The sequence below is a fragment of the Peromyscus californicus genome, unplaced genomic scaffold (assembly GCF_007827085.1).
Source record: "Peromyscus californicus insignis strain IS unplaced genomic scaffold, ASM782708v3 Scaffold_1__1_contigs__length_55948999, whole genome shotgun sequence".
Classification (NCBI taxonomy): domain Eukaryota; kingdom Metazoa; phylum Chordata; class Mammalia; order Rodentia; family Cricetidae; genus Peromyscus; species Peromyscus californicus.
In genome coordinates, this window is record NW_026294492.1 from 45,236,731 (window position 1) to 45,251,724 (window position 14,994).

The window sequence follows — 14,994 nt, forward strand, 5'->3', positions numbered from 1 at the left end:
TTACTGGGGTCACAGGCAGATGGATATTGGGGTAGGGCTTGGGTCTTGTAGGTTGCAGGGTCCGATGGAGGGTCTTTGATGGGGGAGCCTGGTCACAGGCAGTTTTCCTTGTTGGCCAGCCACTGGGGCACAGTTGGGTGGGGGCTGCCGGGGACTGGCCTGTCTCAACATTTTAATGAATGAGTTCAACATTGGAAATAATAACTGAAAATTTTATCATAAAATCCTTAAGTGACAACTAGAAGAGAATTTCTTTCTAGAGATGCAAAATATGTGTTGATAAATGTCATAAATATTTATATGAAGTATCAATTAAGGATGTAGTGTATTAACACTGCTTGGTGTTAATAATTTTATTTTTATCTCATATATGTATATTTGCATGATATGCATTCCCTATATTCCTTTCATAAACTTCCAGTCTACTCACTCCTTAATTTTACATCTACTCTTTCTATAAAATTAATTTTTCCTACACACACACACACACACACACACACACACACACACACACACACACACACACAAATTAACCCACACACACTTATGTAAAATCAACCCTTTGGACATTTTTCATGCAAGTAATAAATGTTCAGGTCTCTTTCACTAAGTTATTAATTATTTGATATTATTTCTTCTATTTCTACCATGAAAAATTCATATGAAGTATAACAAAATTTAATTACCCATGAGATATCTTGTATTTCACTAGATAGGATATCTTCAATATAGTTGCCTTTTCTGGAAAACATTGAAAATTACAGTTCATTAACCATGTAACTTTGTCTTATTGGAGGAGCATATGTAATCATTTAATGATGCATTTCACTTAGATGGCTTCTTTGCTGAAGAGCAGGGTATTCACTAATCCTATTGGAGAGTTGGTGGACATGAATCTGAGAGGAAAACTGTGTGCAGACTATGACCTTTACAACATTTGGAATTTCCCACAAGGCTTTGGATTAAAGGTGAAAATAGGAGGTTATTCCTCCTATTTACCACAGAGCCAACAACTGCACATTTCTGAAAATTTAGAGCAGACCATGGGAGCAACACTGGTGTGTACATCATAATTTCATTCTTTTTAGTACGTGTGTGTTATAAAAATTTGTGGGATCAGAATGATGGCTTGGTGGTTAACAACAATCACTGCTCTTGGAAATGGTCCAAGCTCAATTCACACAGCATCTGTGTTTGATGGTTCACAACTTCCTATCAGTCCAGGTCATGGGGAAACAACCCTTTTGGTATCCGTGGATACCAAGGGCATATCTCAATTCACCTCACACCATAGAAACAGGTATACAAAATAAAAAAATTTTAGATTATTAAAATTTTGTAACTAGATATAAATCATGAAATTTTGTGATTCTGTGTGAACATCTTTATAGCTTAATCAAGGATAACATGTAATTGTTTCCAGAAACATTTTTTTGTATCCTAAACTTTAATTTTAACTTAAAAATTTAAGCCTGTGATAGTCTCCTGCAACATCCTTTGTTTTCTTCATTCCAGGACTCTACATTATTCCACCCTGTTTTCTCTCCCACCCAAGTCATAATCCTTGATTTTGATTTTTAAGCCCTTCAGTAGCAATGCATGTCTGCTAATCATGCATTTTGGACCATTTCAATCAGGGAAGAAATAATTTCTAATCTTTATAATCAAACTTTATACATACAATGTTACTCAGTGTACTAAATATTGTATGGCCTTCAATTTCACTGCAAGTTTATAGAAAATGCTCAGATACCTGAATATATGATAATAGAAGAATATTTGTAACCTGTGCCTGTTATTTTGTTTGCCTCAGGTTCCAACTTCTACATGCACTGTGACATGCACTCCTGGATTCAGGAAATTTCATCAGGAACAAACAGCAGACTGCTGCTTTGATTGTGCCTGGTGCCCAGAGAATGAGGTTTGTAATGAGACAGGTATGTATTTGTGTGCAGAAGAAATTGCTGAAACTGAATATCTTTTCTTTTCAAAACTAGAAAGTTCCTGGAAGGAAATTGAAGACATAAAATATGTGATTTTAACTTAATGATTTTCCTGATATCAAGCATAATATGAACTCTGTAATGAAATTGAACTGTCTTCTTTAAACAGCACATGTTGCTTACACAATGAAGGTTACAGATTTTATATTTTCCAAAAAATGTTTTTTTCATTAAGAATTTTTTTCATTTTACACACTAATGAGAGATCCCCCTCTTCCCTCCTTCTACCCCGTCAACCTTCCCCTCCCAACCAAACACCATTCCTTTGCACACGAAGGCAATGCCTCCCAGGGGGAGGCATATCCAGTAGAGGCAAGTCCAAGCCCTTCCCCCTGTGTCAAGGCTGCACCAGGTGTCCAATCATAGGTAGTGGGCTCCAAAAAGCCCCTTCATGCACCAGGGATGGAGTCTCATTCTACCGCCATGGGGCTCCCCCAGTAAATCATGCTACACAATTGTCTCGCCATATAAAGGGCCTAGTCAAGTCCCATGCAGGCTCCACAGTCATTGACTCAACTTTCATGAGTTCCCACTAGTTTGGTTTGGTAATCTTTGCAGGTTTCCTTATCCTGATCATGATGCACTTGCTCATAGAATCCCTCTTTACTCTCCAACTGACTCCTGGAGCTCTGCCTAGTGTTTGGCTGGGGATCTCTACATCTGCCTCCACCAATCATCAGGGAAAAGCTCTGTGATGACAGGGTATTATCTGGTCTGATCTCTGGGGCAAGCCAGTTCAGTCCAGGCACACTCTCCACTATTTCTAGTAGTCCAAGCTGGGGATATCCTTGGGGATTCCTGGCAACTTCCCTAGCACTGAGTTTCTTCCTATCCCAATAATATCTCCCTCCATCATGGTATCTTTCTCATTGCTTTCTCACTCCATCCTTGTTACAGCTTGACATCCTATTCCCTTATGTTCTCATTCCCCATGCCCTTCCCTCCATTGTCCAACTCTCACACCCATTTCACTGATTGAGATCTCATCTATTTCCCCTTACCAGGGTGATCCATGTTTCCCTCTTTGGGTCTTCCTTGTTAGTTAGCTTCTCTGGAGTTGTGGGTTGTTATCCTTTGCTTTACTTCTAGTGTCCACTTTTGAGTGGGTGCATACCATGTTTTTCCTTCTGAGTCTGGATTACCTCACTCAGGATGATATTTTCTATTTCCACCCATTTGCCTGCAAATTTCATGATGTCATTGTTTTCTTTGCTGAGTAGTATTCCATTGTGTTTATGTACCACATTTTCTTAATCAATTATTCAGTTGAGGGGCATCTATGCTGTTTCCAGGTTCTGGTTATTATGAATAATGCTGCTATGAACACAGTTGAGCATGTGTCCCTGTGTATGATTGGGCATTCCTTGGGTATATGCCCAAGAGTGGTATTGCTGAGTCTTGAGGAAGATTAATTCCCAATTTTCTGAGAAACTGCCACACTGATTTCCAAAGTTGCTGTACAAGTTTGCACTCCCACCAACAGTGGAGGAATGTTTCCCTTGCACCATATCCTCTCCAACATAAGCTGTCTTCAGTGTTTTTGGTCTTAGCCATTCTGACAGGTGTAAAATGGTATCTCAGTCATTTTGATTTGAATCTCATGATGACTATGGATGTTGAGCAATTCCTTAAATGTCTTTCAGCCATTTGAAATTCTTCCTTTGAGAATTCTGTTTAGCTTTATAGCCCATTTTTTAAATTGAATTGTTTGTTATTTTGATGACTAGTTTCTTGAGTTTTTTAAATATATATATTTATTTTGGAGATCAGCCCTCTGTCAGATGTGGGGTTGGTGAAAATCTTTTCCCTTTCTATAGGCTGTGTTTTTGTCTTATTTACTGTATCCTTTGCCTTATGGAAGCTTCTCAGTTTATGGAGGTCCCATTTTTTAATTGTTGCTCTCAGTATCTGTGCTGCTGGTGTTATATTTAGGAAGTGGTCTCCTGTGTCAATGCATTCAAGACTATGTCCTACTTTCTCTTCTATCAGGTTCAGTGTAACTGGATTTGTGTTCAGGTCTTTGATCCACATTGGACTTGAGTTTTGTGCATGGCAATAGTTATAGATCTATTTGCAATCTTCTGCGTGTTGACATCCAGTTATGCCAGCAGCATTTGTTGAAGATGCTTTCTTTTTTCCATTGTACAGTTTTATCTTCTTTGTCAAAAATCAGGTGTTTATAGGTGTGTGGGTTAGTGTCAGGGTGTTCAATTCAATTCCATTGGTCCACATGTCGGTTTTTATGCCAATACCCAACTGTTTTTATTACTATAACTCTATAGTGGAGCTTGATGTCAGGACTGGTGATGCCTCCAGAGGTGGCTTTGTTGTACAGGTTTCTTTTTGCTATCCTGGGTTTTCTTTTTTCCCAAATGATGTTGAGTATTGTCTTTTCTAGGTTATGAGGAACTGTGTTGAGATTTTGATGGGGATTGCATTGATTCTGTAGATTGCTTTTGGTATAATTGCCATTTTTACTATGTTAATCCTACATATCCACGAGCATGGGAGATCTTTTTATTTTCTGAGATCTTCTTCAATTTCTTTCTTCAGGGACTTAAAGTTCTTATCATACAGGTCTTTCACTTGCTTAGTTAGAGTTACCCCAAGGTATTTTAAATTATTTGTGGCTATTGTAAAGAGTGATGTTTTGCTGATTTCTTTCTTAGTCCATTTATCATTTATATATAGTAGGGCTACTGGATTTTTTGAGTTAATCTTGTATCCTGCCACATTACTGAAGGTGTTTATCAGCTATAGGAGTTCCCTGATAGAATTTTTGGGGTCTCTATATATACTATCATATCATCTACAAATAATGAAAGTTTAACTTCTTTCTTTCCAATTTGTTTCCCCTTGATATCCTTTTGTAGTCTCATTGCTCTAGCTAGATCTTCAAGTACTATTTTGAATAAATATGGTGAGAGCAGACAGCCTTGTCTTGTTCCTGATTTTAGTGGAATCACTTTGAGTTTCTCTCTATTTAATTTGATGTTGGCTTTTGACTGGCTGTAAATTGCTTTTATTATGTTTAGGTATGTTCCTTATATTCCTTTTCTCTCTAAGACCTTTATCATGAAGGGGTGTTGGATTTTGTCAAAGGCCTTTTTGGCATCTAATGAAATGACCATGTGCTTTTTTTTTCTTTCAGGTTGTTTATATCGTTTATTACATTGACAGATTTTTGTATGTTAAACCATCCTTGAATCTCTGGGATGAAACATGCTTGATCATGGTGTGTAGATGTAACAGACTTATTAAATAAGAAACACAGAGCCAAATGCAGAGTTAAAAGCCCAAGAAGTCAGAGCAGTATCTAAGAGCTGAGACTAAAACTGCCTTCTTATCACTGTTGCTGCTGCCATTCTTCCCCTTAGAAAGAGACCTACTTCCTACGTGTCTGTCTTTTTATTGACTTTCTGTTTTGCCTTCTCATTGGTTGTAAACCCAACCACATGACTTCCTTGTCACTGCCTGTCTACACAGACCTCCAGGTCTCTATGGTTGGTATTGAGAGTAAAGACTTGTCTCTAATCTGGGTATGTCCTTGAACACATAGACTCTGCCTGCCATGAGATTGGTGTGTGCCACCACCATCTGGTTTCTGCTATGGCTTGATATTAGCTCTGACCCCCAGGCAACTTTATTTATTAACATAAAAATAAAATCACATTTCAGCACAAATGAAATTTCACCATAATGGTGGATAATTTTTTTGATGTGTTCTTGGAGTCGGTTTGCCCATGTTTTATTGACTATTTTTGCATCAATGTTCATGAGGAAGATTGGCCTGTAATTCTTTCTTTGTTGCATCTTTGTGTTGCTTGGAAATCAGAGTAACTGTAGTCTCATAAAAAAAGTTTGGTAATGTTCCTTCTGTTTCTGTTGTGTGGAACAATTTGAGGAATATTGGTATTAACTCTTCTTTGAAGATAATGTAGAATTCTGCATTGATACCATCTGGTCCTGGGCTCTTTTTGGTTGGGAGACTTTTAATGACTGTTTTTAATTCCTTAGGGTTTATTGGTCAATTTAAATTGTTTCTTTGGTCATGATTTAATTTTGGTATGTGGTACCTATCTAGAAAATTGTCCATTTCTTTTATATTTTCCAATTTTGTTGTGTACAGGTTTTTGAAGTATGACCTGATGATATTCTGAATTTTCTTATTGTCCCTTGTTTTGTCTCCCTTTTCATTTCTGATTTTGTTAATATGGATGCTTTCTCTCTGCCCTTTGGTTAATTTGGAATAAGGGCTTGTCTATCTTGTTGATTTTCTCAAAGAACCAACTCTTTGTTTCATTGATTCTTTGTATTGTTCTCTTTGTTTCTAATTTATTGATTTCAACTCTCAATTTGATTCTTTTCTGGCATCTATTCCTCCTGGATGAGTTTGCTTCTTTTTGTTCTAGAGCTTTTAGGTGTGCCATTAAGTCACTAATATGGGATTTCTACACCTTCTTCATGTGAGCATTTAGTGCTATGAATTTTCCTCTTAACACTGCTTTCATAGTGTCCCATAAGTTTGGGTATATAGTACATTCATTATCATTGAATTCCAGGAAGTCTTTAATTTCTTTCTTTCTTTATTCCTTTACCCATTGGTGATTCAGTAGAGCATTATTCAGTTTCCATGAGATTGTAGACCTTCTGTAATTTTTGTTGTTGTTGAAATCTAATTTTTCCCATGATGGTCCAATAGAATACAGGAGGTCATTCCAATTTTTTTGTAGGCACTGAGAATTGCTTTGTTACTGAGTGTGTGGTCAACTTTAGAGAACATTCCATGGGGTTCTGAGAAGAAGATATATTCTTTTTTTTAAGGGCAGAATGTTCTGTAGATATCTATTAAGGGTATTTGAGTCATAATATCTGTTAAGTCCATTATTTCTATGTTAAAATTTGAGCTTGCAGATCTGTCCAGTGGTGAGAGTGGGGTGTTGAAGTCTCGCACTATTAATGTGTGGGGTTTGATGTGTGATTTAAGATTTACTAATGCTTCTTTGACCTATGTGGATGCCCTTATATTTGGGGCATGAATGTTCAGAATTGAAACTTCATCTTGGTTGATCATTCCTGTGATGAAGATGCAATGTCATTCTCGATCTCCTTTGATTGATTTCAGTTTGAAGTCTGTTTTGTTAGATATTAGGGTACCTACACCAGCTTGATTTTTATGTCCATTTGATTAGAAAGTCTTTTCTGAGCCTTTTACTCTGAGGTAGTTTCTGTCTTTGAAGTTGATGTGTGTTTCTTGTATGCAGCAGAAAGTTGGGTCCTGCTTTCTTATCCACTCTGTTAGCTTATGTTTTTCATAGGTGAATTAAGTCCATTGATATTAAAATATATTAATGACCAGTGATTGTTGATTCCTGTTATCTTTTGGTAATGGTTTGTGTGTATTTCTCTTCTTTGAAGTTTACTGCTGTGGGGTTATCTATTGCCTGTGTTTTCGTGGGTGTATCTGACTTCCTTAGGTTGGAATTTTTCTTCTAGTGCTTTCTGTAGGGATGGATTTGTGGATAGCTTTTGTTTAAATCTGGTTTTGTCTTGGAATGTCTTGCTCACTCTGTCTATGGTGATTGAAAGTGTTGCTGGATATATTAGTCTAGACTGGCCTCCATGATCTCTTAGTGTCTTCATTACATCTGTCCAGGACCTTGTGGTTTTCAAAGTCTCCATTGAGTAGTCAGGTGCTATTGTAATGGGTCTGCTTTTAGAAGTCACTTGGCCATTTTTCTTTGCTGTTCTTAATATTATTTCTTTATTCTGTAGGTTTAGTCATTTAATTATTATGTGGCAAGGGGACTTTCTTGGGGGTCTAGTCTGTTTGGTGTTCTATAGGCTTCTTATATCTTCATAGGTATTTCCTTCTTTAAGTTGGGAAAGTTTTTCTCTCTGATCTTGTTGAATATATTTTCTGTGCCTTTGAGTTGGTATTCTTCTCCTTCTTCTTTCCTTATTATTCTTAGGTTTGGTTTTTCATGGTGCCCCAAATTTCCTAGACATTTTGTGTTATGACTATTTTGGCTTTGGTATTTTCTTTGACTGGCAAATCTATTTCCTCTAATGTATCCTCTACACCAGAGATTCTCTCTTCCATCTCTTGTATTTTGCTAGTTATATCTGCATCTGTGTTTCCTGTTAATTTATTCAAATTTTCTATTTCCAACATTCCCTCTGTGTCTTCTTCATTGCTTCTGTTTCACTTTTGGGTCTAAAACTGTTTCCTTCACATACTTAATTGATTTTACATGGTTTTCTTGGCTTTCTTTAAGGGATTTATTCATTTCTTCCAATTTTTGTTTGTCTTTCCTCAATTTCTCTAAGGGAATTTTTCACTTGCTCTTTAAAGGCCTCTAGTATTATCATGAAGTTATTTGTAAAGTGGCTTTCTTCTGCTTCTACATTGTGATGTTCAGGTCTTGCTGTTGTTGAAGGGCTATGCTTTGTTGATGCCATGTTGCTCTTTATATTTTTATATGTATGTTTGCACTGGACTCTACCTATTTCTTCCTCCTATATGTGCAAGAGGTGCCTGTGTCTGAGTGAGCTGCTATTGGTCCAATCTGTGCTTGTTGTGTCTGTGTCTCAGGGGGCCCTTTTTGGTCCAATCTTAGCTCTTGGTCTAATTAGAGCTGGCACATTCTGTATCTCAGGTAGCTGCTCCTTGTCCAATCCAAGCTAGTTGATTATGTGGCTCAGGGAGCCACTCTTGGTCTTATCAGGACTCTTGGTCCAGTCAGAGCTGACAGATTCTGTGTCTCAGGAAGTGTCTGTGGTTTAATGAGAGCTTACGATTTGCTTTCCATGTCTCAGGAAGTTACTGGAGTCACAGGTGGATGGGTATTGTGGTAGGGGGTGGGTCTTGTAGATTGCAGGGTCATATGGGGGTTTTTGTAGGGGGGTCTTCCCGCAGGAGTTTTCCCTGCTGGCTAGCAGCTGGGGCATAGTTGGGTAGGGGTACACAGGGACTGACTCTGTCCCAGGGCCTGAATCCTAGAGGCAGGACTCTCTGGGTAGGAGAAGAGTTACTCACTGCAAAAAAATTAATAAAAAACAAATACTTTGTAATTTATTCTACAATAAACTTTTGAACACAGTATTGCTATCCATATGTCTAATCTTCCTTAACCATTTGTACCAATTGAAATTAAAACAGGATCAGACAGTCCACATTATTGTCTACATAGCTTATCACTGATGAGGACCAGAGAGAGGTTCAGACTCTTGTTGTTTAATGAAATATATTTAAGACATTGGAGAATAGCTTTCAGAACAAAGCAATTATTATGAAATGTTTAAAAAGAGTTCAGACCCGAAGAATACACCCAAAGATGTGATAGTGTTCTTCAGCAATCACATCCTACCAAGAGATAAGGAAAGTACTCAGAATATACATAATCTTGCACAGCATCTAAGTTGGAATGTGTAGTTGGAAACAAAAAGAGACTACCCAGCCTGTCAGTGGTGGCACATGCCTTTAATCCCAGCATTCAGGATGTAGAGCCAGGAGGATCTCTATGAGTTTGAGGCCAGCCTGGTCCACAGAGCAAGATCCAGGACAGGCACCAAAACTACACAGAGAAACCCTGGCTCCAAAAAACAACCCACTAAATAAAAGACTACACAAAAGAGAGGGAACTGTATCCATGCCAGTGGATGTCCACACACTCCAGAAGAGAATTTGACATTGCTGCTGCCACTGTTGCTGTTATAGCAATGGTGGCCACTGCTGCTACTGTGTCTGGGATTACCATTTCATAATTGCTTACTACAGCTAGCACAGTGGAGACCCTGGCAACAAAAGTAGCTACCACAGTTAGTTAATCTTCCATTCTATTGGGCATGATAAATTTAATTCAGTAGTTATATACATCTCAATTGGCTTTAAAAATTATAAATTTATAAACTCAAGTTTCAGTTGCTTTTGGGATACTATCTTACAAGGACTCCAACATACAGTATGACTCGTTAAGGAAGGGAATGGCTCAATTGCCTTTAGCCTACTGGCTATGGGTGAGATAGGACCTCTGTTGGTCTTTTCTGTGTCGAACACACAGATTGCAAGCCCAGTGCCACTTTGAGATCTTTGGCAGCAGTTAACTCTGCAGCTCACACACGATTGAGCCTGTATGATAATGGGTATTCAGAGACGGGTAACGCCTGGGGGGCACTCACCAACCTAAGACAGAGCACCTGTGGGGCCTGGGCAGGCATCTCCATGATGGGTAAGGTGACCTGCTGACGTCCCATGCCACCCAAGTCAGAAGCTCATTATTTAATAAAAGGGGGACCTGTAAGTCCCTGACCCCCGTTTTGGGTAACTGTTGCCTTGCTTTCGGATCTTGACCTTGATATCCTCCCTATGCTAATTCCCTGCCAGGTTCCACCCTCCTGAATGCTTAAGGGAAGTTCCTTGTCTGTGTATCCTGAATAATGGGCGTTAACAGCTTAGATGCAAGATTGTAAAACACCAGTAGCAAACTTCTGCCCTTTGGGGTTCTCCCATTGTGCTGTAAGCCTGTATTTAAGACCTCCTCCCTCCTTCAATAAATGACATTCGACATTTAAAATGAAAATATATGTGTATATATATATATATATATATATATATATATATATAATTGAATGAATACTGCGAATGTAATCTATGAATACCACAAATGTGATTAATATTATGAGTGTAATTAATGAATATCATGAGTGTAATTTAAAAAATAAAAAAAAAGAGAGGGAACTGAGGAAAAACACCTGATGATTGCATTCTGAACTGCAAATGCATGCAGAAATACGTGTGTGCTCACACTGACATGCAAAATCACTCATACATAAAATCATATGTACACATGTATGCATACCATATAAACATAAGAATATATTTAATTTAAATTTATTTTAGTTTAAAATTAATTATGTCCCCTTCATTTCTCCCTTCTGTACCAGCATTAGTCTCACTTGAAACACATTGACATGTTTACTCCATTCTCAAATCAATAGCAAAATGACTAGGACGGTAGATTAAATCCAAATACATTATATGTATGTATGAATTTTAAATACAAAGTTGAAAAATATCTATATTTTTATGTTGTAACTTACTCAAAATTCATGATTAGTTTGGATTTTCTGTTTTCTTCTAATACACAAGTAGTGTCAAGAACAAAAGTAAATGTGAATTTATAGCTAGTCATACACCAGACATCATAGGAATAAAACATAATGGAAAAGGTAAATGTCCTTTTTCCCAAATATTTATGTTAATTGTTGATGTTATGAATATAAAGTGAAGGGCATTTTGTTGCACAAGAGTACAGCTTCTTTAATGGAATATTGCTTTATGCAAACATTCCGTACCTGAGATAATTGTCAATGATTGACTTTGTATGAAGAGACAGACCAAGGGCACAGGCAAAATGTACATACATAACATTATATCAGCTGCCTTTGTGATCTGGACATGCTGCCTTAGTGTTCTATTGCTATGAAAAGACACCATGAACATGAAATTTTTTTTGAGAAAAGCATTTAATTCTGGCTCACTTATGCTATCAGAGGTTTAATCCATTATTGTAATTACAATGAGACCAGTGGCACACAGGCAGGTATGGTTCTGGAGTGTTCTCTTTTTAGATATTCAGGCAGAAGGAAGAGAGAGACAATGGGGCTGCTTGTGTTTTTGAGAAACCAAAGCCCATCGTCAGTTACACACTTCCTCCAAAAATGCCACGTGTACTCCAACATGAATAAATCACTTAATCCTTTTCAATCATGCCTCTCCCTGGTGTACAAGCATAATAATCTATGAGCCTATGGGGGTCATTCTCACTGAGACCACCAAGTAACAGTCCCTGGTCCCCCTAGGCTTGTAGGAACATCATAATTTAAAATGCATTTAGTCTAACTTCAAAAGTCCAGAAGTCCAAATTCTGCATCTCCATGTCTGTTTTGTAAAGCACTCCAGATCTCCAACACCTTTCTGTTTTGTTGATTGGAACAAACTACTCTTTTTTGGGCTCGTACAACATCCTGTCTGCAGGTATCTTGGCAGGTACCCCATGACTCTGGCATCTCCAACATCTTGGGATCTCCAATGAAATCTGAGCTTCAACTCCACCACTTCACCCAATGGCATCTTTTGGCCCCCATGCCATGGACACCTTGGACATATACCTGTCCTAGTGGCTTTACTTAATCATGGATGGAGATTCCACATCCACCTTCTTCTATCCTTTGCTCAAAGCCAGAACCATTTGACCAACTCTTCCAATGTTTTCTGCTTACTAGGTTTGGAACTTGGCCCCCTTGTTCAAATACAGTTTTACCCAATTTTTATTTTTGATGATTTCTTTCACTGAAACCTTTTGTATTTCATTTCACAAATTGGAAGCTTAGCTCAGTACATTCTTGCCCTATGTTGCCACTCTCTTTATTTCATTTAGCATCAGGATTTTCTTTAAACTTTTTATCTCTTTAACCTCTGCAATTACCTCCATTACACTTCCTGGTGCTCCCTTTCTTCTCAAACTATTTGCTTAGTATTTTTCCATGCTCACCTAGGTCTTTTTCATTACAGATTTGAATAAGAGTAAAAACTAATAACCATATAAGGAAGTCAAGACTAGGCTATCATAAAATTTCCTCAATTTTCTTAATTCAGAACTCTTCAATTTGGCTTCAGGCATATTTTTGACCAGGGCAAAAAGGAACCACATTCTTAGTCAAAATATTAAAGTAACAGTCTATGAGCCTTTGCTAATTTTTATGCCTATGAAACTACTTGAGGTTCAGAGGTTCCCACTGTTCAAATATCCCCCAGGGCTGCCTTCAATGCTTCCAATAGTATGGCCCATTAAGCCTTACTTAAAACATTCAAATGCTTTTCTAATCCATAGATCCAAAGTCCACATTCTGGCAACAACAAATATTTTTCTCTTAGTGTCTGTTATATTAGAGTGAAGAGACACCATAAGGATGACAATACTTATATACAAAGCATTTAATTGGGGGCTTGCTTACAGTTTTAATCCATTGTCATAATGTCAGGGAACATGTCAGAGCAGAGACACACACATTTCCAGAGAAGTAGATGTGCGTTCTACATCTAGATCCTCAGGAGCATGTAGGGAGAGACACTGGGGTTGGCTTGAGATTTGAAAACTGAAAGCCCATCCTCAGTGACAAACTTCTCCTAACAAGGTCACACCTACTCCAATAAGAACACATACTTTAGTATTTTCAAATAGGGCCATTCCCTAGTGACCAAGCAATCAAATCTATGACCATATAGGAACCACTCTCACTTTAACCACCATATAATATCTGAGTAATTAACTAATTTAAGCTGTTTTTTTACCACTTACAAGACCTAAGAAACCAAGTATTTTTCTTATTTTTAAAAATTTTCATACATATGGAAATTGATAAACAGGAGTAAGAAGATTTATCTTCTCCCTTTATCATGAAGTTGGCAATTTTCATCACCAAGGATGGATTGCTACAAAGCAGCCTGACAAAAAAAATTTTATTGAATACCAAAACAGTTATTGAGGTATCCTCTGATTAATACAGATACTAAAAGATTAAGAATATAATGATGAAATTTTATGAGAATTTGTTGTTAATTTCCTTCTGCAGATATGGAGCAATGTGTGCACTGTCCAGAGGATCAGTATTCGAACACAGAGCACACACGCTGCCTGCAAAGACATGTCTCCTTTCTAGCATATGAAGACCCATTGGGGATGACTCTGGCCTGCATGTCCCTGTGTTTCTCTGCCCTCACAGTTCTTGTTCTTGGTGCTTTTGTGAAGTACAATGACACTCCCATTGTGAAGGCCAATAACTGCATTCTCAGCTACATCCTACTGATCTCTATCACCATATGTTTCTTCTGCTCATTGCTCTTCATTGGGCATCCTCACATAGTCACCTGCATCCTGCAGCAGACCACATTTGGAGTCTTTTTCACAGTGGCTGTGTCTACTGTCTTGGCCTTCAAGCTCACTACTCCAGGAAAAAGGATGAGAGGGATGCTGGTATCAGGGTCACCTAAATTTGTCATTCCCATCTGTACCATGGTCCAATTCATTCTCTGTGGAATCTGGTTGGTCACATCCCCTCCCTTTATTGATACAGATACACACTCTGAACATGGACAGATCATCATTGTTTGCAACAAAGGCTCAGTCATTGCATTCCATTTTGTGTTGGGATACTTGGGCTCCTTGGCTCTGGGAAGCTTCACTGTGGCTTTTTTGGCCCGGAATCTTCCTGACAGATTCAATGAAGCTAAATTCCTGACCTTCAGCATGCTGGTGTTCTGCAGTGTCTGGGTCACCTTCCTCCCTGTCTACCACAGCACAAAGGGGAAGGTCATGGTGGCTGTGGAGGTCTTCTCCATCTTGGCCTCCAGTGCAGGGTTGTTAGGGTGCATCTTTGTCCCAAAATGTTATGTTATTTTGATAAGACCAGATTTAAATTCTCTTCAAAAGTTCAGGGATAGATCACTTTATTGACCCATTCATAGTTTTAAGATTTTAGATTTTATTTAAAATATCTCTGTTCCATTTCTCTGGGGTGACCATCTCTTCCACTTCCAACTTTCATCATTTTCCCATCCAGTTTATGAGGCTTTATAATGTCATCTTTGTTTACCTTATATTTTGATGGTATTGTGGGTGAGACTTTACTGTATACATTCTGCTATTCATAGTAGACATATTCTCACAGGAATCTCCCTCATCTCTGGCTCTCCAGGTATTTCTTCCTTCTTCAATGTTCTCTGAGCTTCAGGTTGGGACTATTTTGTAGATGGCTTGATTGCTTGGTTCTAAATGTTTATATTGAATGGGAGGAATCATTAATAAATGGACCCCTGTTAGTCTTTATTCCCACATATTTTTTTCCTGTGATATCATGCAGACTACTTTCTAGCAACTTGCATGATAGTCAGTATTGGAAAGGCTTCTACTTGGGCACCAGTTCAACT

At 38.0% G+C, this 14,994-nt stretch overlaps 1 protein-coding gene across 2 annotated transcripts in view; it reads left to right on the plus strand.

The window, feature by feature from the left end:
- LOC128115206 (vomeronasal type-2 receptor 116-like) overlaps positions 1 to 14,521 on the plus strand; it is a 48,891-nt gene extending 34,370 nt beyond the window's left edge. The window contains exons 4-7 of one of the 2 annotated variants that reach the window (XM_052745682.1): positions 834 to 1,058; positions 1,814 to 1,937; positions 3,107 to 3,109; positions 13,641 to 14,521. In XM_052745682.1, the coding sequence (XP_052601642.1) occupies positions 834 to 1,058; positions 1,814 to 1,937; positions 3,107 to 3,109; positions 13,641 to 14,521 (1,233 nt within the window). The remainder of the gene's footprint in view (positions 1 to 833; positions 1,059 to 1,813; positions 1,938 to 3,106; positions 3,110 to 13,640) is intronic. The other variant, XM_052745683.1, reaches the window with a different exon arrangement.
- The last annotated feature ends 473 nt before the right edge of the window (positions 14,522 to 14,994 follow it).